This window comes from Ambystoma mexicanum, chromosome 5q (genome assembly GCF_040938575.1).
Source record: "Ambystoma mexicanum isolate Mex_15411 chromosome 5q, UKY_AmexF1_1, whole genome shotgun sequence".
Classification (NCBI taxonomy): Eukaryota; Metazoa; Chordata; class Amphibia; order Caudata; family Ambystomatidae; genus Ambystoma; species Ambystoma mexicanum.
In genome coordinates, this window is record NC_090933.1 from 365,690,292 (window position 1) to 365,715,178 (window position 24,887).

The window sequence follows — 24,887 nt, forward strand, 5'->3', positions numbered from 1 at the left end:
TTGATCAAATGTTCTTCCACTCCCATCCGAGAAAGGGCATCAGCTTTACCGTTTTTTGTACCAGGTCGATAGGTAATTATGAAGTCAAACTCGGCAAAGAATAATGCCCAACGGAGTTGCCTAGAGGATTGAGCTTTTGCGGTTTTCAAATATTGCAGGTTTCGGTGATCTGTAATCACAGTAACGGTGTGTCGGGCCCCCAGAAGATAATGCCGCCAAGCCTTAAAGGCGGACTTGATAGCTAGAAGTTCCTTATCAGTAATAGTGTAATTGATTTCAGGAGGCGAGAATTTGCGGGACCAAAATGCCACGGGTTGCAACTGATTGGTTACTGGGTCCTTTTGTGATAGAACTGCCCCCATGGCAAGGCTCGAAGCATCAGTTTCAACGATGTAGGGGAGTTCTGGGCGAGGATGTTTTAAGATCGGTGCAGAGATAAATCTAGTCTTCAAATTCTGGAAAGCTTGTTCCTCCTCGGTAGACCATTCAAAACGTTTGTTTTTCTTTGACAAGGCGGTGATGGGCTGGACTATTCGAGAGAATTCAGGGATAAACCTGCGGTAAAAGTTAGCGAAGCCTAACATGCTTTGAACACCTTTTACGGAGGATGGCGATGGCCATTTGAGAATTGCATCGACCTTCTTTGAATCCATACGCACTCCGCTAGGTGATAATATGAATCCCAAGAATTCAACTTCAGTCACGTTGAAAACACATTTTTCCAACTTAGCGAAAAGTTTGTGTTGACGCAATCTCTCGAGGACCATTTTCACGTGTTTCCGATGTTCAGTTTCCGATGAAGAATAAACGAGGATGTCGTCAATGTAAACAACAACACACACATCTATGAGCTCTCTGAGGACATCGTTCATAAAATATTGAAAGGCGGCCGGGGCATTGCAAAGTCCGAAGGGCATGACCTGATATTCAAATAGCCCATACTTGGTGCGGAAGGCCGTCTTCCATTCATCGCCCTCTTTTACTCGTACCAAGTGGTAGGCTCCTCTAAGATCCAGCTTTGTATATATGCATGCTTTTCTGACTTGGTCCAGGTGTTCAGGGATCAAAGGTAACGGATATCTATTCTTAACGGTGATCTGGTTCAGGGCGCGATAATCTATACAACTTCTAAGGTCCCCTTCTTTTTTTGGAACGAAGAACAAAGCTGAGGAAGCAGGGACTTGGAAGGACGAATAAACCCATTCGCTAGGTATTGATCCAGGTATTGTCGGAGGTGAAGATTCTCAGGCTCGGTGAGGGCATAAATTCTACTACAAGGAGGAGTAGATCCAGGTATCAGGTCTATCTGGCAGTCATAAGACCTATGAGGAGGTAGAGAGTTAGCCTGATCCTTCCGGAAAACATCTTGGAATTCTAGGTATTCAGGAGGTAACTGGGAAGCCTCCGAGGAAATTGCTGCCAGTGCAACACCAGGTCGAGGGTGACAAGTAGAGACACATTCTGGAAACTGAACCGTTCTTGCTCGCCAATCGATCTGAGGATTGTGCTTCTCTAACCAAGGAATTCCTAGAATAATCTGGAACTGAGGGGCCTTGATCACATCGAACACGATCTTCTCATGGTGTCCATCTTGACTTACTAGCGTCACTTCTTGGGTGGTATGCGTTACTGGTCCGGAGGCTATCTCCGTACCATCCACCGTAGTAATGACGTCCTTTACAGCCTTTGGACAAAGAGTCAGATTCATCCTCAAAACCATTTCATGATCCACATAATTGCCGATGGCACCGCTGTCGACGTAAGCTTCAATCGCATGTAATCGATCCGGATGTTCAGGGCTAATGAGGACCATAGGTATCACGAAATGCGAGGTCACTGAACTGGTTTTAACGCTCGGCAAGAGGACCTCTATTCTTGTCGGGCGAGGTCATTTCCCTGCTCAGAGTTTGTGACCCTGGTAACTGCAGCTCCTACTGCCTTCTTGGCTGGTTTCACCGGACAGTCTCGAAGAAAGTGCCCCGAGTTTCCGCAATAGTGGCATAATTGCAGCTGTTTTCTCCTTTCCCGCTCCTTTTGTGTTAGTGGTCCTTTCAGGCCCCCTATTTGCATGGGTTCCCCGGAGTCTACTCCTTTGGTAGGAGTTGGTGGTTTGGAAAATACTCGAGCATCAAACTTGGAACGATCGGCCTTCCTGTTCTGCAGTCTGTGGTCAATTTGAACGACTAAGTCAATATAGTCCGAACAGTCTTGCGGGGGATTCACTACTTGGGCTAACACATCTTTGAGCTCTCCACGTAGACCTCTATAAAACAGCGTAATCCTTTTGTCCTCAGGCCATCGAGTTTCCACTATCAGTCTGTTGAAAGACGCAATATAAGCCAAAAGGTCTTGATTACCCTGTCGCAATGAAAGGAGCTCATTGTCCAAGGCCTGCCCCTGTGAATGTCTTGCAAACAGTTTTTCCATACTGAGCTGAAAAGCTTGAAAATCATGGAGAACCGGATCATCTTGATTAACTAGAGGGATCGACCAGTCTGCCGCATTGCCACTAAGGTACGAAAGCACGAAAGCTACCTTAGCTTGATCAGTTGGAAAGGCTGCTGGCCGGCATAAGAAGTGCAACCGGCACTGATTAATAAATACTGCAAACCTCTTTGGGTCACCAGAAAATCGTTCGGGCGGAGCCAGAGGTACATTCCCAGGTAGGTTGATCTGCACTGGGTTCGTAGAGGATGTTGAAGGAAGATTTGCCCCTGATGCGGGTAACAGAGTTTGTCCGGCTTGTGACTGTAGCAATTGTCTAGCGAGATCGTCTGTTCGCTCCTTGGAAATAATCAGTTCCCTTCTTAGAGCATTCGTTTCCTGACGGGCTGCATGCACTTCTGCTCTTAGTTCCCCAAGTAACTGGGCTAGCTGGTCGGTATCCGAGGTTTCCATAGCGCCTGGGTGGGAGTTTTGCGGTAGGCTTTGTGTTCTGTAACGCTCACCTGATTCCCGCAGAGGCGCCGGTCTTGACTGGGTGAATGCCGTATCTTCAAAGGTGATGTGTAACACACGGTTGGCTCTTTGGGCTGGACCTCTGTGCACTGTATGTCTGACTTGAAGAGTAAGATGTCTGCAGATAGAAAATATGGGATTAATGAACTGGGGTTATTGGGTGCCTCTCTCCTCTTCCCTTTCTCTTCTCCTGTAGAACCCCAAAGGTTAACGCCCTCACCTTAGGTAAGTGAACGCCGAGCTCTCCATCTGCCTCGGGGCAGGGTGCCGTAACCAGTTTCTTCACTGGATAAGGGTGCAGGCCTCTTGACCTCAGAGGACTGCTGTCCGTCGTTAACTGCACGAACGGTAAGTTCTGGGCACTTCAAATGTCTTAAAAGTCTTTTGTAATGATATCTCTTGTTTTGCAGGGTTCCGGCGATGGCGGATGGCGGGCTGATGAGAGTTGAGGATCGAACCCGCGTGAGGAATAGAAGCGCCTGGAAGCACGTAAGTAAGCGCTTGTAGCCTGCTTCACGATGCGCACTAACTGTCCCTTTTATCTTGCAGGTACAAGTTCGGAGCTTTAGAGAAGCTGAAGGGTGCTGGAATACCCACTGGATTCGGCGTGGGAAGGAGTAATGGCACGTGAGTAATAAAGTTGCCCAATGTCTTTAAACGCACCTTCTTTTGTCTTTCAGATGCGGGATGCAGCGCCGAAGACCTCCGGAGCGTGCGAAGAGTAGGTAAGCCTTTGTCTTTCAGATGCCGGAATGCAGCGCGAGGCGTTGGTGACAGCCGATGGACCAGGTAAGAGATGCGCTGCCACTGAAGACCGTAGTGCTAACCTGTTCTTTCTTTGTCTTTACAGGTGCTGCTGAAGACTGGATTCCAGGATGGTAAGCCTTTGTTCCCTTAGGCCCAGGTTCAGAAGCAGAAGACACGATGAGCGTTCTGCTGCAGAGAATGCAGAATAACACAAAGCAAGATTCATCCATCGGGTGTGGTTTAAATAGCCTCCTGTAGTGCTTAGGTGTCTCCTTCCACAGCCACACCTAGGTAAGAAAAGAGTTCCTGCTTTCCAGAGGAGTTCCAGTGTTCTGAACCTAGGGAGTGGCTCCTGCCCCACCCAACAGGAAAAGTAGTCCCAAACATAAGAGGATCAGGGGTTCAACTGGCAGGTAAGTAAGCAGCATGGTCTGCTGCAGGTAAGTCCACCCAAGCATTATGAGCCCGGCGCTTCCAGCGCTGGGACTGGGAATCTTTATGAGCCTGGTGCCACTGGCGCCAGGACAGGGTCCAAAAGGTCCCAATTGGGACTGGCTGGCACTCAGAACCGGGGTTATGGGTCTGCTTCCAAGGGAGTCGGGCAAGTCCTGATCTTTTGGAAGCAGAGATCATGACAGAAATATTATAAATCGTGATGCGGTTTTTGTATGTAGCTATGGATCCTAGGTACACTATGGAAGTGAAATGAGGTCTCTAGCTGGTAAATTGAGTGAGTTATGCAAGATCTAGTGAGGTGCGTTTTTGAGAAAATGAAGGCGCGAAAAAGGAAAAGAAATTAATTTCGACAAGGACAGTTTTAGTCTACACTAGGGCATTCAGGCTAGGCTACCAGATTGAGACACAGTAAGCTCCGGGGTTGATTTGCGAGTTCAACCCTAGCACCTCCGTGCCCGCCCTGGCGGACCCAGTCCGATCACTTCAAACAGGATTAATAGCTTAGAATTTTACAAGACAAAATTATTAAAGATGTTGGCGCTAGCACAAGGAATAAAAGACAGGGTGGCAAGAATTATTTTTGACAATATTACAAGTTATCAGGATAAGTACAGGATGACTTAGAGATTGGGATGGAACAAAACAAGGCAAGGTATACTATGTTTTCTATGGTTCCTATTGATACTAACAGTCCACTTTAGTTAGGATTTTGGACAGTAGTGGTTCTGGTCGCCACACGGATCTGGTCTAACAAAGGACAGCCGGACAAAATCAGCGGGGCAGGATCAGCTGGGCATGGACTGGTTACCGGGTAGCACTTCTAGTTACTGGATAAGATAGGGCATCATGAGATCAGGATGCAGTGAGTGGCAAGCCAGGTTAGTTCAGGATGCTTCCCAAAACACCACAGCGTTTCCCTTGGTTATTGGGATTATTTTAGAATTGAGGCTAGCTGAAGCAAGATCAGCAATGCTTGGCCTTGTGGTTGGGATCTGGAGTTTAGATGGATAAATGTAAGATGAAGACAGGAACAAGACTTGTTCAGGTGAGTGTCCCAGGACTGATATTGTCCCAGCCTGGAGCACAGACAAATGTCTGATGAGCATGTGAACTTTCATTGTCCTATCCCATTCAAAGTTCTTCGCACCTATGTGTCCTGGATTTAGGGTGTATCTCCCTTCCTTGGAGGAGTTCAGGGCTGGCAACTGGATTAACAGGTTTTCCTGAGAGTTTGCAACTCCAGCCTTTGTGTTTTAAACTGTTTAATTTCTTACTTTGAGTCTTGAATTAAACCAACCTATGACAGAAGATATCCTTTGTGTGTATTGTCACTACTAACATAATTCCTTTACATTGCTAAGTAAGCAGAATTTCATTAACAATTGAGTTTTAAACAGGTCATTTTTTTTCTCTTCAGTCAGCACAGCCCATTTTTCCACGTGTTAAAAACTGCTATCATTTCTTTCCTTAATTCAGTTTACAGCTCCTCAGATTGCCACTGTCTTGGCAGCTGTAGTCATTTTCCTTGCAGCAGGACTCTTATCTAAAGTATAGTTACATTTATCCTTGACCTGGTTCAGAGAGTAAAAAGTCTCTTTGGACTGCTGCGACTGGATACATTTTGTCAAGAAATAAACCCTTGTTCCCTTGATAAGGAAAAATAAAGTTGCTTTTGATTTTTCTGAGAGTTAGTTTGACTGGGCCTTTTTACTCACAGCGGTTTCAGATTGACAGGTGGAATTGGCACCAAAGCAGCATTTTGAAAGGGCGAACATGTTTCATTCTGAAGGGGAATTTTTGGCTTTTGCAGCAATGCAGTGCTGCCTATTTCCTTGATTCCATATATATCTCAGAACACACTGGCATACTTTTCAGTGTGTCCCCTTGTTCCATTTTGCCTGAAGTGTGTGAGGCAAGATGGTGCAGCCATTTTTTTGTTGCTGCCAAAACGCAGTTTTGAGGTCCTGGTGCGCACAGGAGCCAGCACAGCCAGTTTGCTGTTTCTTGCATAAATGCAGCTCAGTGATGTGGGGCAATGTGTTGAGTGGGTCAATATATCCCACAGTGAGTTCATGGAATGTTAATGGCATCAACGACCTGAACAAAAGACGACGAATTTTGGGCCATCTCGATGAGTTAAAAGCAGATGTGGCCCTACTGCAAGCAACCTTTTTGGTGGATGCTACTGTGGACCTGCTGTTGTCACAATGTTTACTCCTGCATTGATATGCTCCTAGTTGCGGATTAGTGTACTCTTAAGATGTAGGTTTTGATGCAGATGTTATTCTTATCTGATCATGCACCTGTTTGAAGTTTCCATGTCGCTTTTGATACCCAAAAGTAACTACTGGAAAATGAACACTGCACCGTTTAACAATACTGAAACTGTAGCTAAAATCTTGAAGGAGGTAGACTTTTTTGTGGCCACAAAGTGGTCCCAGTAAGGGAGCGTTACATCTACCTGGGAGGCTTTTAAGTGTTACATGCAGGGCCTACTAATTGGTCTCTCCAGCAAGAGGAATAGGCTGATGGAGGATGAAATAAGGTCATTAAAATCTGAGATTCAGTTGTTAGAAAGGGACAATGTCGAATCCGACCACAGGGGCGAGAGACCCTAGGTTTGCAAAAGAAATCACCTAAATAAAATGTTGTCCAACAGGGTGGATAGACTCCTTTTCAGGACTAAATGCAAATATTATGATGGGAGAAATGTGATAGGCTACTAGCCCATTGGTTGAGGATTCAGGAGAATTAAAGAACTATAAGTGCCATCACATGTGCATCAGGTGCTTTGACATACAACCATGTCTTGATTAATAAAGAGTTTCGAGATTTTATTCGTTCGAAAGTCGCTGACCTGAGGAGATATGTGGAAGGCTGCGGATTGCAGAGCCTGCCAGACTCGATGAAAGCTGATCTGGATTCGGCTCTCTCTGTGGATGACTTGATAAAGGGCGCAGAGTCGTCTGAACAGTGGGAAATGCCCTGGCCCAGATGGTCTCCCTGCTGAGTTTTATAGGGTCATGCCGAATGTGGCGTTTGAACTATTGCTGGAAGTGTTGCTTGTATCTAAACGGAAAGGTTGGCGCCCCCCGACGAGACATGCGTCTATCTCTTTGTTGTTGAAGAAAAGGAAGCCTCCGACATATGTGGCGAGTTACAGCCCATCAGTCTGATTAACACAGACAAGATATCGGCCAAGGCATTATCGCTGCGAGTGGAGAACACTTTATCGCAACTCGTGGACCCAAATCAGTCTGGGTTTGTAAAGGGGAGGAATCCCTCCACCAACATGCGGAAGCTGATCCTCACGTTGCAAGATATAGGTAATTGTGCATAGCATATGTATAGGTTGCTGATGGCATATAGGTGATAGAATGAGCAGCTCCTCAGGGCTTGGTCAGATTCATTTGGCACAGAAATGACAGTGGAGAGATGGGAGATGCTATGCTGGAGTGTAGCCTTGACCTCTCTGAACCTTGGAGAGAGTATTCCAAATCAAAATTCTAAATAATGTTTACTTGACTCCTGCTAAGATGTGTGCAAGAAGGTTAGTTGACTGTTGGGTTGTGGCCACAGGGCAGGACCCTTTGAGCACATGGTGTAGGAGAGCTCCATAATGAGGTCATTCTGGCTGGTAATCACTGTGATTATGAACCAGGTCTTAGTGACAAACCTTGTTTACGATTTTCAAGCTGCAAATGTGGGTGTGTTCTTTTGGAAGATCTGAGTTATACACAAAGATTTTTTTTTTTAGAGCGGCTCTGCCTGTTAAGACAATCATAATGAGAGATTGGAAAAGTATTGTTTTCCCCTCTAGGTCGGGTTGGGTTGAGGAACTGTGCAAAATGTCACTGCTGGAAAGGGTTATTTCATGTAAGCAGACACAAATTAATTTGTATGAAGGAGCCTGGGTAGGTTTTATGTTTGTATTGTTTTGTTGCAAATACGTTGGTAAAATATGTGAATACAAAAAAACCCATCAACAGATGCTTAGAAATAACACTGGCAGGCAAAAGTTTAAGATTGCAAAAGGCTATGTTTTGGGTAGTTAGTGGTGGGGATCACCATAGGAATGAGCATGGCCACTGGCAGTAAATGGGTTGGTGAAAAAAACCGAACACCAACCACAAGCCGAGGATCTCCTCGCGGCACCTCCTTCCTACATGTACTCCCAAAGAAATCGTTTTAACTGAGGTTAACTTAGAATAACCAAAACTAATAAAAACGGGCTACACAACCATTATACCGCTTCCCTATATCTTACTATCTCCGGAATCGCTTTTAATGTGGCTATTTAGATTAATTGTCGCAAGAGTCTTTCTTAGTATTCCTTACTGTTTGTTCTTGGGTTATTTAGGTTTTCAGAAGTCGCCTACATTTACTTTAATAGTACCTTGTTTCAGTCAATTTGTAGTATGCAATTCCAAAAACTAAAAAAACAAATTAGTATTTTCATTATAGCTTATTCTTTTTTTCCATTGGGTGTGCTCAAGGTAAATTAACGGAGTGCAGAAAATGTGTGTTCGGTAGGGGGCGCAACTCAGCCCGGTGTATAACAAAAGAGCAGTACACTTCTGGTACGCCACAGCCAGGCGCAGGCGCTGGCAGAAAGCAGATAATGTCCGTGCTGCTGCAGTCGCCGGTTGGGTGGCTGCTTAGCCATCTTCAATTTTTGAACAGCCAGTGTGGTAAAGGAAAGCGCTTCAGGGGAGAGTACTTCCAACTCCTGAGGCCTCATATTTCAGGGGGTGGCGCGGTTCCGAGCCAAGAGTCCCCAATGCTGCCCACGAAACTTCAAGAGGATATCCCAGGCGACAGGAAGGTAAATTGCCCATCGTTGCGCGTTTAGCACAGATGCGTTTTAGCAGAGGCGCACGAGAGGTGTGAGGACTGAGAGGAAGGGATCATTGGTATCGTCCGACCTGATCATTTAATGCCGCCTCCAGGTTGCAAAAAAATAGCCCGAACCACCTTCAAAAGAAGCCCAAAACAAGCTGACGCCCCCGGAAACAGGCGCACACGTAAAAACGTAGAGAGCTCATCAGATAAAAAAAAACGGAAAATAATAAGTGTTACTTTGCTGTTTCTATTTGCATTTCTTCGTTCTCGTCCCGCAGTCTTTCGCTGCACGCTGGAAAGTTCTGCAGAGCATGAGACCACACCCTGGATTCTTTTTTACAAACCCGTGATTGAGAACTGACCTATAGGGACGCCGCCTCATCCCGTGTTACATGCCATGACGGCATGACCTATATGTCACACAACATCTGGTAATCGAACTGTCAGTATGTTTTAGGTAGTCTGCCCTAAGCTTATCACTAGAGGCGCATGGTGGGCAGCAGTTTTGCCAGGTCGAAAGAAAAATGTCCTTGAATGCTCCTCCAAAATGTCCTCAATGTCCCTCCAAAACAAGCCATACCATCCAAATAAGCTTTAAAAACAACGGCACACAAGAGCAAACATACATAGAGAGAACTGTCAGACAATAACTCTCTCATGGGATGGCTGCAGGTCTAATTGATGTATTATATTATTTGCCTCAGTATAAGTGCCGGTATGCACGCTTTTATTGAGAGCTCCGTTCGGAGCTGCTTCTTCACGTTCTCCGGCACAGTTCTGGTGCTACTAGCTTTCTTTTGGTGTTGTCAGTTCTGAAAGAAAAAATAAGCTGAATGTTTTTCCAAAGCAAGCTGACTCCCTTCCGAATAACCAGGAAAAACAAGCGCACACCTATAACGCCGTGGATAGGGCTCAAAAGTAAGAAAATAGCATAAACCTACATAGAGAAAACCCAGCTATATTGTGTTACAACAAAAATATTTAACTATAATTACATGTTTCTGAAATGTAGTATTACTTGTTTCCATGTCTTGTATTTAAAAGTGGATCATTGGCTTCTCTGGTCTGTCGCCCAACTGGTCCTTTGCTCCTTGGTGAGTCACTCTCCTTTGGTTCTCTGCTTCTTGAGTCCGCCACCCCTCTGGTTCTTGGCTCCCTTGTGTAGCTGCCAGGTAGTCCCACATCATGTGTGACGGTGTGGGCCAGTCAGGACTGGTCTGAGTGGCGCCAGCGCCCCAGGCAGCAAAACAAAAATGTGCCAGCACCCCTGGTCATGCGGGGTACCACATTTTCCATCATTTCCTGAGAGCGGGATGCATTTAATTTCAATAGGTCACCTCCACATCTTCTCCCACCACGCCAGTTCAGCTCAGACCTTGAAAGACTCCACCGAGCTGGTGTGGGGGCAGGAGGGGCAATGGTGCCCCGGGTAGGTGCCCGGGAGGCCCTGCCTTAAGGTTGGCCTGGGGCCAGTCTGGGGATTTCCCATTGAATGTTGGACCAGACATGGCAATCCTCCCTCCTGATTTTGGCAGGAGACTTTTTTTTAATCAAAAATGTTGTTGCTGTTTATTTTCTTCCAAATAAATTTGTATCCCAATGCAATTCAATGGGAGAATTCAATATCTCCCGCTTTGTGTAGCATAATCTCCCTCCCCGCTGCTGCAAAATGTTGGCACGTATACTGGACCTCTTTTTTTGTCCTTCTCGTGATGGGTATGAACGTACAAGTACTAGCACACAAGTGAAAATCAATGACTAGCTCATAATATTATGCACAACGGACACGTTGAGCATTCTCTTGTGAGTTGCTCCTCTAGTATATTGCGCCTCTGGTCTTTGATTTGCTGGTGAGTCATTCTTCAGGTCATTGGCGAGTCCCTGTCCTCTGATCCATGGCTCATCTGGTCCATCAGCCCTCTGATCATTGACTCGCCTGTGAGTTTCTCCTATGTCCCATCGTTTCTCTGGGGCTTAGCATATGGTGCTTTATTTGGCTGTGTCAGCTGCTAGTTGATGGCCAAAATCCATCTACATTGTCCCATGTAAGACTGAGTGCTTCCATACTTGCTAACATGCCTCATTCCATTTGGGAGCTCATAGTTCAGTCCTGGCTTTAACTTTAGAATCAGAGTCTTGCAGTTCTGTGTTTCCATATTATAAATCCGGGACTAAAAGTAACAGCGTACAAAGTTAAAACCTGGACTGTGTAGTGTCCTGGAGAGTACACGGTTAATGGAGCCAGAAAGCTCTGTCACGAAGGCGAGATCCAATGGGATTGGGTGGGGTTTAGTTTATTTATTTGTAACGTGCACCGAACCCTAGGGTAACTGGGCAGTAGAACTTAGTACAAAATTACAGGCATACAAGGTTACAGGCATATAAATGGATTAAAGACAAACAAAAGTGCTAGTCGACTAGTGGTTACAAGATAGTAAGTTACAGATAAGTATAAGGAAGTCATGTGGGAAAGACGCCGAATGTTACAGAATTGGCGACAGAATCACAATGACGGTGTTGCAGAGTAATGCGGTAATACAGAGTAGTTGAACAGGTTGCATAGGTATTTTAGTGGACTGTTAGTGTTTCTTATCGAAGAGCCAACTATTTTGCTTTGGCTCTGAAGGTCGAGAAGGATGGTTCCTTTATTATGGTGAGAGGAAGGGAGTTCCAAGATTTGCCGGCCAGTACAGGGAAACTCGCTCCTCCAGCTCTTTTTAGTTTAAACCTCGGAATAGTGCGGCAATGTGCATACAGAGCTTTGATAGGTCTGGCTGATTGGTGTTTGTGGAATTTGTCCGACAAGTAATTAGGGGCAGAGTTAGATAGACATTTGTGGGTAATGGCTAATGTGCGGAGAGAGATTCTGTCGCGCACAGGGAGCCAGTGAGCATCCTGTCTAAAGCTGGTGATATGGTTGGATCTGGGGATGCTCCGTGTGGATCTTAAGGCGTTATTTTGTAAGACCTGGAGCCTGTTGAGGTGCCGTTCAGAACAACCTAGAAACAGGGTGTTAAAATAATCGATTTTGGAAAGTACTAGGGCCCTGGCTAGTGTGATGCAGCTGTTTGGTGACAGGAATGATTTGCTTGTGTTAATGAGCTTGTTGGTATAGGCAGAAGCTGACGCAGTGGCGCTCCCTTGTTTCTTAGGCGAGAGGGCTGAGTCTAAATAGACTCCCAGAGTTTTGATTTCCTTGGCAACTTTAATAGAGTTCCCATCGATATCGAAGGATGTGTATCGGGAGTCTAGTTTGTTTAGGCGTGTTCAAGATCCAACGATCAGGAGTTCCGTCTTCTCATCATTGAGGCAAAGGCTATGGTTTATCATCCACGCTTGGCTCTCCAATTATATGTCATTAATAAGTTTAGAATCATCTTCATAGCACCCTGTCAGCGTAATGAGAACTTGGGTGTCATCAGCGTAATTCGTGTATGCGACACCCAAGTTATCAAGCCGGTCACAGAGGAGCTTCGTGAAGATATTATAAAGCGTCAGCGATACGCAAGAGCCTTTTGGAATGCCTCTTTGGATAGGGATTGGGTCGGCTGAAGCTGAGGGTGCGAAGACCCTGGTGGTTACATTAGAAAGAAATGACTGGACCCAGTTAGAAGCGTTATTAGAGAAGGCAGCCGCTGTGGTCAAGTGATCTGTGAGGATCTGGTGATCTACAAGATCAAATGCTGCTGAAAGGTCTAGCAGCAGGAGCATAGCCAGTTTGCCATTATCCTTAGCCTCATCCATTTGGATTTTGAGGTCCAAGAGAGCTATTTCTGTGCCCTGTCTCGGCCTGAAGCCCGATTGTCTCAAACCAAGTAAGTTATTGTCCTCCAGGTGTTTCTGGATTTGTAGGTAGGCCACTCTATCTAATATTTTTAAGAGGAAGGGGACCGTGGTGATAGGCCTATAGTTGGTCGGTATGTTTGGGTCTACTTTTTCTTTTTTTTTTTGAGAGGCTTAACCCAGGCCTCCTTGAGGTTGTTGGGGACTGAGCTAGTCTTGAATGAAGAGTTGATCAGGGTAGCAATGAACGGTGCCAAGTCCTTGGTGCCTTCCTGAATGATTGTGGCCGGGCAGAGGTCACCTTGGCATCTAGATGGTTTTAGGCCTTTGATAATGTTTTCAACTTCTATGGGTGAGAAGGAGAAGGGTGGGCAAGAGGGGGCGTGGCGGTTCGGTGGGTGGGTAGAATTGGAGCTATTGATCAAGGTGTTCTTTTTTGTCTTCATTTTAGTTTGAAGCAGTGCGATTTTGTCCGTGAGAGCTTTTAGTATTTTTGCACACCAATCTGCGTTTTTTACACAGGTTTCGGTTGGCTGGGGACTCCCAATTCCCTTAAGATGTTAAAGAGCTCCTTAATCCTGGATTTGGCATTTAAGATTATATTGTTATAGGTCTCTTTTTTGTGTTGTGGATGGCTAGTTTATTAGTAGAGGCAGCTGAGGTGAATAGCGTTCTGTTAGAGGTGGTGGGTGCTTTTCTCCATGTGGACTCAGCTGCTCTTTTGGCATTCTGAAGGGTCTTTATTACAGGAGTAAACCATTTGTTGAGATGGGCTGTCGGTTTGGCTTTTTTAGACTTGATGGGAGCAATGATGTTTATAGCAGAATCGAGCGTGTCATTAAAGAGATCAAAAAGATTGTTTGAATCTAGGTCTTTGAAGTTAGAAGGGTCAATGATATCGTGGATCAGGGGGCCTAGGTTTTGTAGCGTTATGTTCCTGTTTGTTCTAGAGAGAATTTGAGGTGCGATGGTAAGACTTAAGTTTGAGGGTGCATTCGCCTGAATGTCAAAGGAGATGCAATGATGGTCAGATCATGTGGTAGGTTCGTTGTGGCGGATGGTAGTTGAACAGCTGAGGTCAGCCAGTTCAACATTCGACCTTTGTTATGCGTAGGTCCCCTAATGTGGTGAGTAAAACCGAGTTGGGAGATGGAATTTTCCAGTGCTGTAGCATTCGGGTCATTCGGGTTGTGGAGCCCTAAGTCGAAGTCACCAAGCAGGATGATTTGCGAGCCTGGTTTAGTATTATTAGTTAGTAGGTCTGTAATATCTTCCTTGAAGGAGGAGATGGAACCTGAAGGAGGAGATGTAACCTGGTGGAGAGAGATCAGGTGCAGGAGGATCGTTTGGGTAGCTGAGAGAGGAAGCTTAACTGACAGTAATTCCGCTGACGGGAGGCTAGCATGGGAGAAGGCTCTGAGAACCAAATGCATTTTTGCTATGAATGCTACTCCACCTCCTTTGCCGGCATCTCTGTCAGACTTGATGATTGTATAGTCCTCAGGGATGGCTAAAGATAAGGCTGGGCCTGCTGCCTTATGCACTGCTGCATGCCCACTAGAGAGCCTGCAGGCAGGCAGTTTGACACAGCGGGGAATAAAGATTGTATCTCGCATAACGGCTCTTGTGTTTTCTTGCCACACTGTGGCTCATGGCGTGTATAGGCTGCCTACAGTGTCCACTAGTGTTCCTCTTTATGAAACCCACAAAGAAGCAGACAATGGCGATGAAGGTGGGATTTCTCTCCCAATAAGGACAGCCATTCCCACAAGCAGTGCCCCACCAATCTGAGGGAGTGACAGGAACCAAGCAGTACACCACTTGCCTCCAAGTGTGACGAGATTCACCCGCCGCCGAGATGTCGGAAGGTGAGCCAGCAGAGGAAGACGTGTGCAGCGGCATTTCGCCTCCCAGAGCCATTTGATATGGGCGACCAGCAAGCCCTAGGGCCCCGCTGGGAAATATGGATAAGAAGGTTTGAGAACTACCTACATGCTCATAATGAAAACATGCCTGACAAATTCGCCAGGAGGCTGCTAGTGAACCTGGTGGGGGATGAAGTGGAAGTTCTCATACACACATTCCCGCCGGATGACGTTAAAACATACGCAGGCCTCAGAGAAGCGCTAAGCACATACTTTGATCCCCATCGCAATGTCGACCATAAGAGACACACATTCACCATGGCATGCCAAATGGCTGGCGAGTCCATGAATGCCTATGCGACTTGCCTTCACAAGTTGCCAGCACACTGCGAATTCCACAAGTTCACGAATGAAGAGGCTAAGAATAATAGGAGGATGCCTCTCCTCGGCATTGAGGAAGAAGTTGCTCCGGGAGCCGCTCGCTACCATACTGTAAATGCTAGGACGGAGTCCAGAGCGGAAACTCAAGCCTCTAATGGAAACCGCCACGGCCCATGGAGGGGAACAAATATGCCAAGTTGCGGCAGCGACCCGAGGACGTCAGGTGAGCGGACATCTACCGAAGGGGGCTACATCATCTGGGAGATGTTACAGATGTGGACTCCCTTTTCCTCACATGGAAGGCATCAGATGTCCTTTGTGGCAGAGAAAACCATCTAGCGGTTGTGTGCAACTCACCTCTCGGACGATCACCAGGATATGCTCTCCCGTTCTCCAAACCAGAATCAGGCCCACCTGGTATCGGTCCAAGAAGAGATGGGGGAGCAATGTGGGACCCTGTCAGACACGTCAAGCAAGTTACTGGAAGTACCCCATCGCTGTCACCCCCTCAGGAGGTCAACCAGCACGACTACGTGTACATGATGAAGGGGACCACAACTCCGCTGGAGGGTGATATAAGTCTGCGGGTGGGAAATCACCCAGCCAAGTTTCTCATCGATAAAGGTGCCACCCTAAACATCATGTGCGTATCAGAGTACCCCAAGATGATGTCTCCCCCACAATTACAGCCATCCAATCTGAAAGTCTTCCAGTGGGCCGCGAGAGGGCCAGTGCGAAATCATGAGAAATTCTTCACAACCCTATTGTACAAGGAAAAGTGTGTGCGTAAGATGAGTTTCACGTACTGCAAGGGGAAGTCCCTGGAAACAATTTACTGGGCTGCCACACTGCCCTTGAAATGGGAATTGCCGGAGTAACCTACGCCATGCGACATGGGCTCTCAGTCATGCAAATGTTCCCGACTCTATTTGAGGGAATGGGATCCCTCAAAGGAGACCCTGTGACATTCCATATTGATGAATCTGTACTACAGGTGGCTCAACACCTGAGAAGGATACCAATTTATCTGCAACCGCTTATAGAAAGGAGATACAAAGTCTACTGGCCTAAGACATAACAGAACCAGCAGATGACCCAATTCCATAGTGGCAGTGCTGAAAAGAGGGTCACCGGACAAGCTACCCATAAGTGTGGACAGTGCTCCAAATAAGATTTTGAGGTGGGAGTATTTTACTCTCTATTTTTAAAATTTGAGAGTAAATGTGATTTTAAGAGAGTAAAAATGACTTTTCACCTTCGCAAGAGAGTAAAATGTATGCGACATCCAGCCGACGTGTGGAAAAACTGTATGGAATATCATTACTATGCGGCAGCTTTCTGCATTGTGACAGAATACACCTTTCATTATTTTGGCCATTTGATCTCTCCTTTATATATTTAAATGTTGAAATCACAAAAACCTAGCCAATTATATAGTAAAGCATACAAGAATTTGTATTGTGTGTTTTGAGATTCGATAGTAGAATTGGCTTTGATGTTTAATGAAAGTCCTAATTTCCTGGAGCTATTACTACCTAATGGTATGCCAATGTTATGATACAACAGTGCAGAGAGGCAAGGACTCCATGCTAAATTCTATGTCTAATCTAGTGGTCAAATGGTTATTTATATAGCTCTTTTGGCAAAACGCTGTACGTAGAACATATTTATCACAATTACTACCAAACCAAAGTCGGTACTCCTTTATCGACCTCGAAAGGATGAAAGGCTGAGTTGGACTTGCCAGGATTCGAACCCACAGATCACGCAGAGATTGCAGCGAGTGCTCAACCGGCTGAGCTATCTTATTGGCTAACATCCTTCAGAGGTTGGTTAACTGAGTATCGACTGAGGTATAATGATCACAGTACCTAGATGTATTATGAACCATTTATGAAATGCTACATAAAGTTAAATACCTATCTGGATTATCACAGGGACAGGTTTTGCTGAGTTTTTATTTCAATTACCAATGTAACTTTCATTTGTTGGTTTTTGAACAGCGCTTGCACTTTCTTGAGAGTCAGGTTTTGGATGTTTTATTTGTAGTCTTGAAGATTTGAGAGGCTAGAACACCTGTGATCAGTGTAATGACAATTACTCACCCTTGAGCAAAGACTGCTGCCGCTGACCATTTATAGTAATGTACCCCATTGACTTCAAGGTTGAATGGATGTATACCAGGCTGTGCATAGTCATCATTTTACATACTGTTTTTATAATTAGACTGTAAATTAAATTAGAAGTGCAAAAATGATCTGCCTCTGCATGATTATGCACGCAGCACCGGAACGCTGAAAAATACAATTGTGCAATACTGGCTTGCTTTCACTGGAAAAAAGCATAACTAGTTAAAAAATTAAAATTCTCAATTGCAACTTAGTTTTCAATCTTATAAATTATACAATCCTTAATTCTAGGAACACATGCACAGTGCTTCTGTAGCTGAATAGAAAGAAACCATTCCTTTCATCAGTGTGCAGTTTATTTTTTTGAAAGGCTTCAGAGAAATACATTCTGTTTCAGAGGTGGCTTGCAATTACTTCCATGCAGATAAAAATCACAAGAAGCCTTCTGGTTTCTGTCAAGTAACCTGACGTTTGCACTGCCCTCTGCTCTAAACCTGTGTGCAAATGTACCCAGGAAAATAATAAAGCCACACCAATGGAACCCTTTGCATATAAGAGATTTATCTTGGGCATCTGCCTGGGGGCAGAGATATTCCAGGAGAGCGTGAGAAGAGTAATCCACCATGTGAATAACTGTTTTAACTGTTTTAACTACAGCAACGACATTCTGGTCTTCGGGTCAACCATGGCACAACATGATCAAGCCCTCCAACAGGTGTGCACAGCACTTAAGAGGCTGGTTTGACTTTGAATACCGAGAAATGCGTATTTCATAAGTCTTGCCTCAGTTTTTACGACCACATCTTCTCATATGAGGGCATGAGCCCTGACCGGAGCAAGGTTGCTGCCATCTCAGAAATCACAGCTCCCAAAGACGTCAGCGAGGTTAAATCCTTCTTAGGAATGGCTCGTTACTGTGGCTTGTATCTCTGTGATTTTTCTACCACCAGTGCTCCTCTCAGAGAACAGACTAAGCAGGGTAGAGTGTTTCAATGGTCGCAACAATGTGAAGAAGCATTCACACAGATAAAATCAGACATTGCCTCAGCCGAATGCATGGCATATTTCAATCCGAACATGTGCACAGAGGTAACGGTGGATGCCAGCCCAGTTGACCTAGTGGCAATTCTGGCACAGCATCAATCAGGACGAGAATCTCCCAGGACTGTGATAGCATATTCCAGCAAGAGCCTGTCTGAGGTGGAGACAAGGTATTCGCAGCCTGAGAAGGAAGGGCTCGCCGTTGTATGGGCCTGTTAACACTTTCAGATGTTTCTTCTAGGGAAACCATTTACAATTGTAACAGTCCATCAGACCCTGGTGACCATTTATGGATGTTCCCAATGCAAGATTCCCCCTTGAATAGAGCGGTGGGACCTGTGCTTACAGGATTTCAACTTTACTATCATTCACAAGCCCGGAAAGGAGTATAATCCTGCAGATTTGATGTCTCGCCGCCCCTTACCAGACCCGTCCTCCAATTACTGCATGGCAGAGAAGTACGTCAACTTTCTCACCCATCAGTGCCCCCCAAGGGCAGTCATGCCAGAGATCATCGTGGAGCACACCAGACATGATATTATGCTAACGAGAGTGCAATAACTTATTAGATCCGGAAGATGGAGATACACCGATCCTACATGCATCTGAAGGGAAGACTGCTACACAGCAGAGCTGCAAGCGTTTAAGAACATTTGAGAGGAATTGACAGTATCAGCAGAAGGACCCGTTATGCGAGAGCACCGAATAGTAATTCCCACAGACCTGTGAGAACAAGTTTTGGATCTAGCCCATAAAGGTCATCAGGAGGTAGTACCTACCAAGAGACAAGTAAAGGACACCATGTGGTTCCCAGGAATAGACCAGATGTTGGAACCCACAGTCAATGCATGCCACCTGCGCCAGAGCATCTCCAGACCCAAACAATCCGGAACCCCTATTAATGTCTGAATTGCCAGAGTGCCCACGGACCCACAGCGCAATCAACCTCTTTGGCCCTTTTGGAGAAAACAAATACTGGCTCGTCATCATGGACGAACATTCTCGATTCCCATTGGTGCACATGCTCTCGTCCACGGCACCAGCACTGTGATACTAGTGATAGACAGCATATTCTCAGCATGGTGGATCCCAGAGGTTCTAAAGTCGCACAACGGTCCACCCTTCAGCAGCCTGGAGTTCACAAGGTTTATGCAGTACATGGGCATCAACCACAGAAAAGTTGCTCCTCTATGGCCCCAGGCCAACGGCATGGTGGAGAAATGTATGAGCAGCCTCAAGAGGGTTCTCCAACAAAACGAGCTGCAGCCAATGTTTCTCAACCAGGCGGTGTTCAACATACTTAGGGACTACAGAAACTCACTGCATGGCACGACCGGAAAATGTCCAGCGGAATTATTGTTTGGCCAGTGGATAAGGACCAGACTTCCTCACCTGGAGAGTGGTTTGAGTGAGGACATTGGGCAGATTAGAGATTCAGATGCCCACAAAGAAGCAAGGCATGAAGGATTACGTCGATAACAGGAGGCCAGCCAAGAATTCTGACTTGCAAGTGGGTGACAAGGTACTCATGTGCAGAAGACAAGATAAGAAAGCAGACTCAAAGTTTGACCCAGAACACTTGACGATCTCCCATCTGAACGGGACAATGGTGACTGCTCTCTCTCCCAGAGAAGTGGTCACACGAAATGTCTCTCACTTTAAGCTGTACAGAGAAGAAGATCAGTAACAAAGTGAAGAGGATGATGCTGCTGTGCCGACAGGTGAGTCCCTGAGAGAAGAGATGGAGGGAGAGCAGGAAGAGAAATTGCAAGAGCAGATTACATTACTGGCTCAGGAAAACAATTAGGTTATACAGTGAAGCTGAGATTTTTACCCATGCTAAAGTTTAGGCTCTTGAACACATACATTCCAAGCTCCACTTGGCACACCACATTTTAAAATTAGTATTTCACAGCCTACAACAATACTATCTTATAGAGCAGAGGTCTCATGCATTCCGTGGCTATACATGAGTATGCTATCCAGTTCTGCATTTGCTTTGAATTCTGGGACTTGCAGTTTTTTTATATTTCAAATGGGAAAGGAAAAAACTACAAGTCCCAGAATCCAAAGGGGGAAACATCAGGCCTGCATGCCAACAGGAAATTTCAGAGCTCTGATAGTTTACATGTAAAATATACATATCTCATATTAAAGCAACATTACAATATGTAACTCATTCGAAAAAGATGTTGAATCAAAAGAATATTGTATCTTTATTTTCCAAACCCTGAATAGAAAACTAAAAGTCACAGGATGCAAAATACTATAAGCCTGAAAAAGTTTTTTTTATATAACACTGTAGCAATGTCACTTAGATTACTTTTGTCACAAAGTTTCAGCATGCAGTAATCTATTTGCCTACCCAAATAAAGCAACTATTTTTCCATCATGACTAAACTTTAAAAGTGTTGCATTAAATACCCTGTGTTTACCTCGTTGCTAGATAACAAGCCTTTAAAGGGTCTTTCGTATGGAAAGAGCCCATCAATGCAAAACGCCTGTTAGGGAGAATTCTCATAAATGGCTGATTTCCCTTACCAAAAGAGTCCCCCAGCAGCTTTGCTGGATTTCTAGGATTTTGTTTTTTCACCTGGTAAGAGTGTGAGCCTTTTTCCCACTCTTACATGTGTTTTGCTGTGTGTACTTTTACTGTTTGTGTGATCTTGGGCACTGAAGCCTCACCTACTCCATGTGCACCACTTTTTGTGTGTGTTACACAGCACCTTCAGTGCAGTGACACAGGGTTGTCTTTGAGACTTCCCCCTGACTCAATTTTTCTGGGGCTGACTCCTGTCCCCCAGAAACAGGTAAAGTTTCCATTAACTTTATATAGTCACTTTAAACCACAGACCCAGTACACCCCATCTTACATGGAGTATTGGAAAGGGTTAATTCTTATCCCTTTTTGTCTATGCCTCTTGGAGCCTTGTTTCGCTCCCTTAACATTAAGACTTGGCTGGTGGCAGTGGTAACTACCCTAACTTTCCTCCTGCGATTATCTTATATAAACGTGGTATTGTTCCAGGCTATTATAGTAGCCTCAAACATAAACCCGCTTGACCAAATACATGTTATTTTGGTTCCGGCTGGGTTTATTCGCCATTTCTTTTTGTTAAAGTCTTTCTCTGCGCACCAAACCGGGGATGATTCCTTTGTTCGCTGTCTTTTCGCAGGCTTCTGCACAGAAGCCCTCCTTAAGGCGTCTGATACTCTAGAGGGGAATGATGTGAGGGAGGTATCTTCGGACCCCTGCCATGGGTTGCCGTAGCAACCCAAGTCACATTCTTGTCTGATTGGCTAAGGGGACTGGCCTTGCCAGGCCAGCCACCCTGCTGTATGATTGACAGCCAGGCTCTATGAATGGGGGAAAACTGCATAAAAAGCAGGTCTCTGGAACTGGAAGAGCAGAGTCGCCACTGGAACGAAAGAACCAATGAGGAACTGGAAAAAGAGGACCCCTACCACGACTGAACCACCCGGTGAAGCCCTGCTGCAGGTCTGAATCTCCAAATCCGACGACAGAAAAGATCCTCCAGGAAACTTCTTCCCTTGAGCTGGTTGGACCAATCAGTTTGCCCAAACTGCAAGCCAGGACCCCTCCTCTGGTCGAATTCGTTGTACTGAGCTACAGTGGGCCGGATAGCCAGGAAGGTCAGACCCTGCTTGGGTTTTAAGGAGTGCACCTTTTATTCGTTGATTTGCTCTGCTGCTGGTTTCTTCCCTGGGTGGCGCAGGAGGACCCTCCAGTCTTCCTACTTCATGTCAGTCTGTCAGTCGCTTCAGGAACCGTGAGCCTGCAGGAACCACCAGGAACGTCCGCCTCAGCTACAGCTCCCTCTCCGTTTCAATGTACTGTGCAAATCCGGTTGTCTGTTTGGTCAGCCGCGGTGAAAGTGTTTGAAATCTTTCTCCAATCCGAGGGCTTGTCCTTCTCTTCTCTTTGAACTAACTTTTCTACACATTGTGTAAAGGCGCTATATAAATAAACTATCATATCATACCAACCAACCTCGTCCGGAATTTGTGCCATGAACTTTACCGCAAACTACCCTTAACTGTGTGATCTTGAGCAAAAGACTTTTGTCCTATTGACTTTGGCCCTAAGCCTTTTCTATCTGATCTCCTCACCGTAGTCTCTCTTGTTCTATTGCCCTGATTACTTACCTGTTGGTTTTGCCTAATTTCTTATAACTTTGTCTTTCCCTCCCTTTTAAATTGCTGGAGTGCCATTTTGCTCCCACTTCATTTGAGAGCTTAACTCGTCTGGAATTTAAGGGAAGTGGTGTGGTGTATTTATGATTGTGATTTTTGACTTGCTTAGAAAGGTGAACTGTCATACAACTGATAAGTAAATAATATATATTCTTTTACTTAGAAACCTTGAGTCAGTGTTTGCCTGAACCATAGTAATTGCTGCCCTTTGTGTAACTCTTGTACTGCTCACTTACTCTTGAGATAAGTCTGGCTGCTCAGCCATCGCTACCACTTTACTGTGTAGTACAGGCTTATACCAAAGGTGAAATTGTACTGTCACTTGTAGTCTTAATTGTGTGTAGTGTTCCCAAAGGGTACTGCATATAATTTTGCCTAACAATGCCCACACACACACACACACACATCTAGGGCATGCTGGTGATAAAAGAAAGGGGTACTTGCAGGTTGTTAAGGGTCTGCAGGCAGCCCTATCCAGGACGCTGCGTGTGGCTTCGCGTTAGAATGGCAATCAGCCTGAGCATCACAGTGTGCTTAACTGCAAATGGGAGGATGGGACGTTCGCCTGTCATATGAATTCTTTTTCTTTTTGTGAATAAAACCAAGCTGGGCAAGGACTCGCAGTCGAGCGCAACAATAAGCACACAATTAGGTGAAAATGCAGAAAAAAACCGCAACAAGTGACCTCACAATATTATAAATGACCGGGCAAAAACAAGCCCAAAGTCGCTTTTAATAAACAAACATGGCAACACTGTTTTCCCTGCTCTGTGCTCACTCGGGTCTTGCACTGTGATGAAGTGGGGCTCAGGAGGGCCTGCGTGGTTACGCAGTGTCTCGGAAACACTACAACAGGCATAGTATGTTAGAGCAAAATGCCTTTATTACACTTTTGTTGTTCCTATTACAAGTAAGGGTATAAAAGAATATGCATGCAAAGTGAATATCCATGTCGGGTTCATGGTGCCATGCATGAAACAGACCCATTTGACATCTAGGTCCTTGTGATATGGTCCATCACTCCTCTGGTCATTGGCGCCCAGGTTAGTCACTCTTCCTAACGATTGGTAAATAATCGTGCATTAGTCTCAACAGAGGAACAAATAGGCCTTTTTACTTCCACAAGAAACGGACATCATGTTATTCCAACCCACCTAGCCCCCCAGCTCACTTCCCCTTATACCTCCCCAGAGGTTAAACCCCAGCTATCTTGAAGAAACTACTAGTCAGTCATCCCCAACCCACCGAACAATGAACTTCTTTTATTAAATGGCTTAGTCCATCATCGTTTTTTGGCGTCTGCACATCATCACATGTCCATATTCTTCTGGTACACCGCACTCCTGTCCACTTCAGTCCCGTCCTTGTGAGGGGTCAGAAAAGAAAGCCGGACACATGTTGAAGTTGTCATGTTTTCGGTTAAAGACTTATTTAAATAAAAATGGGTTGCCTCTCTGTCCCTATTCTAAAGAGGAGTTTCCCTACCTAAAATTCCAAAACTGAGGATCTGTCTGTGTCAGTATGTCAATAACTGAAAAGCCATCCTTGTGTCCAAAACGTCCTATCCTGATCCTCACACTACAAACAAAACAATAAAGTGAGAAAGGAAATGTCTTCAACCTGATATTGGCAAAACGTATTCACAACTAAAAATTAGAATAGCTCCAATGAAAATGTTCTCCAAGGTGAAAGACCTTGGATCCAGAGGGTGATTCCATTCCCCTGGATTCTTAAACAGGATGGCATTGTCTCTTTTACTAACATTTCCTTTGTGTCTCTCCTTGATTCACAATGTTCCTCCTAGGCAACAAGTTCTGTAACATTTATTCTTTAACACATGTTTCTCCTTTGTCTAGCAAACACTATCCTTCTTTAGTATTTTTTGTAGCTTTGCAAATCGCCTGGTGTACTCTCCTGCCAGGACTTATCTTGTGTTTCAATTGCCTGGTATCCTTCCCTGCCAGGACTTTGCTTGTGTTTCAGTTGCCTGGTGTCCTTCTCTTGCCAGGACTTCCTTAGTGTTTCACAGTTCCTCTGTATCACCAAAACTGCCTGTACCGTTCTTGGCTCAGTAATCTATTTGCGGTAATGTTCATTCAAACTTTGCCCCACACTTGCATTTCAGGCATCGATATTTTATTGGGGTTTGGATCTGCCCTTTATCTTTATTGCTTTCAAACCATCTTCTTGTAGTTTCTTTATTAGTAATCTCATAACATTCAAATTGTCATTAGCGCGGTCGCCGGAACTCCTCGGGGTTCCCACCTGCTTTGGGATGACTCACCGGTTCTCGCCAGCATCTCCGGTCCTGTTTGCGCTTCTGTGGCGTGGCACTGCCGCTCGCTTTCCACTCTTGATTGTGCAGACGTCCTTCCGGTTTCCTTTGCAGTTCTGAGCTCATTCGCCTGCGTCCCTTCAGGTCCCGTAATGGAGAACACTGCCTCTTCGAGCTGCCGAGCGCCCAGAAAAT

The 24,887-nt window shown here is 45.4% G+C and overlaps 1 protein-coding gene across 1 annotated transcript in view; it reads left to right on the forward strand.

Annotated features, from left to right (window-relative positions):
• Positions 1-8,745: 8,745 nt before the first annotated feature.
• The window catches only part of METTL4 (methyltransferase 4, N6-adenosine), a 331,121-nt gene continuing 314,979 nt past the window's right edge, over positions 8,746-24,887 (forward strand). Inside the window, exon 1 of the mRNA XM_069620861.1 lies at positions 8,746-8,986. Coding sequence (XP_069476962.1) covers positions 8,783-8,986 — 204 coding nt within the window. The 5' untranslated portion in view covers positions 8,746-8,782. The remainder of the gene's footprint in view (positions 8,987-24,887) is intronic.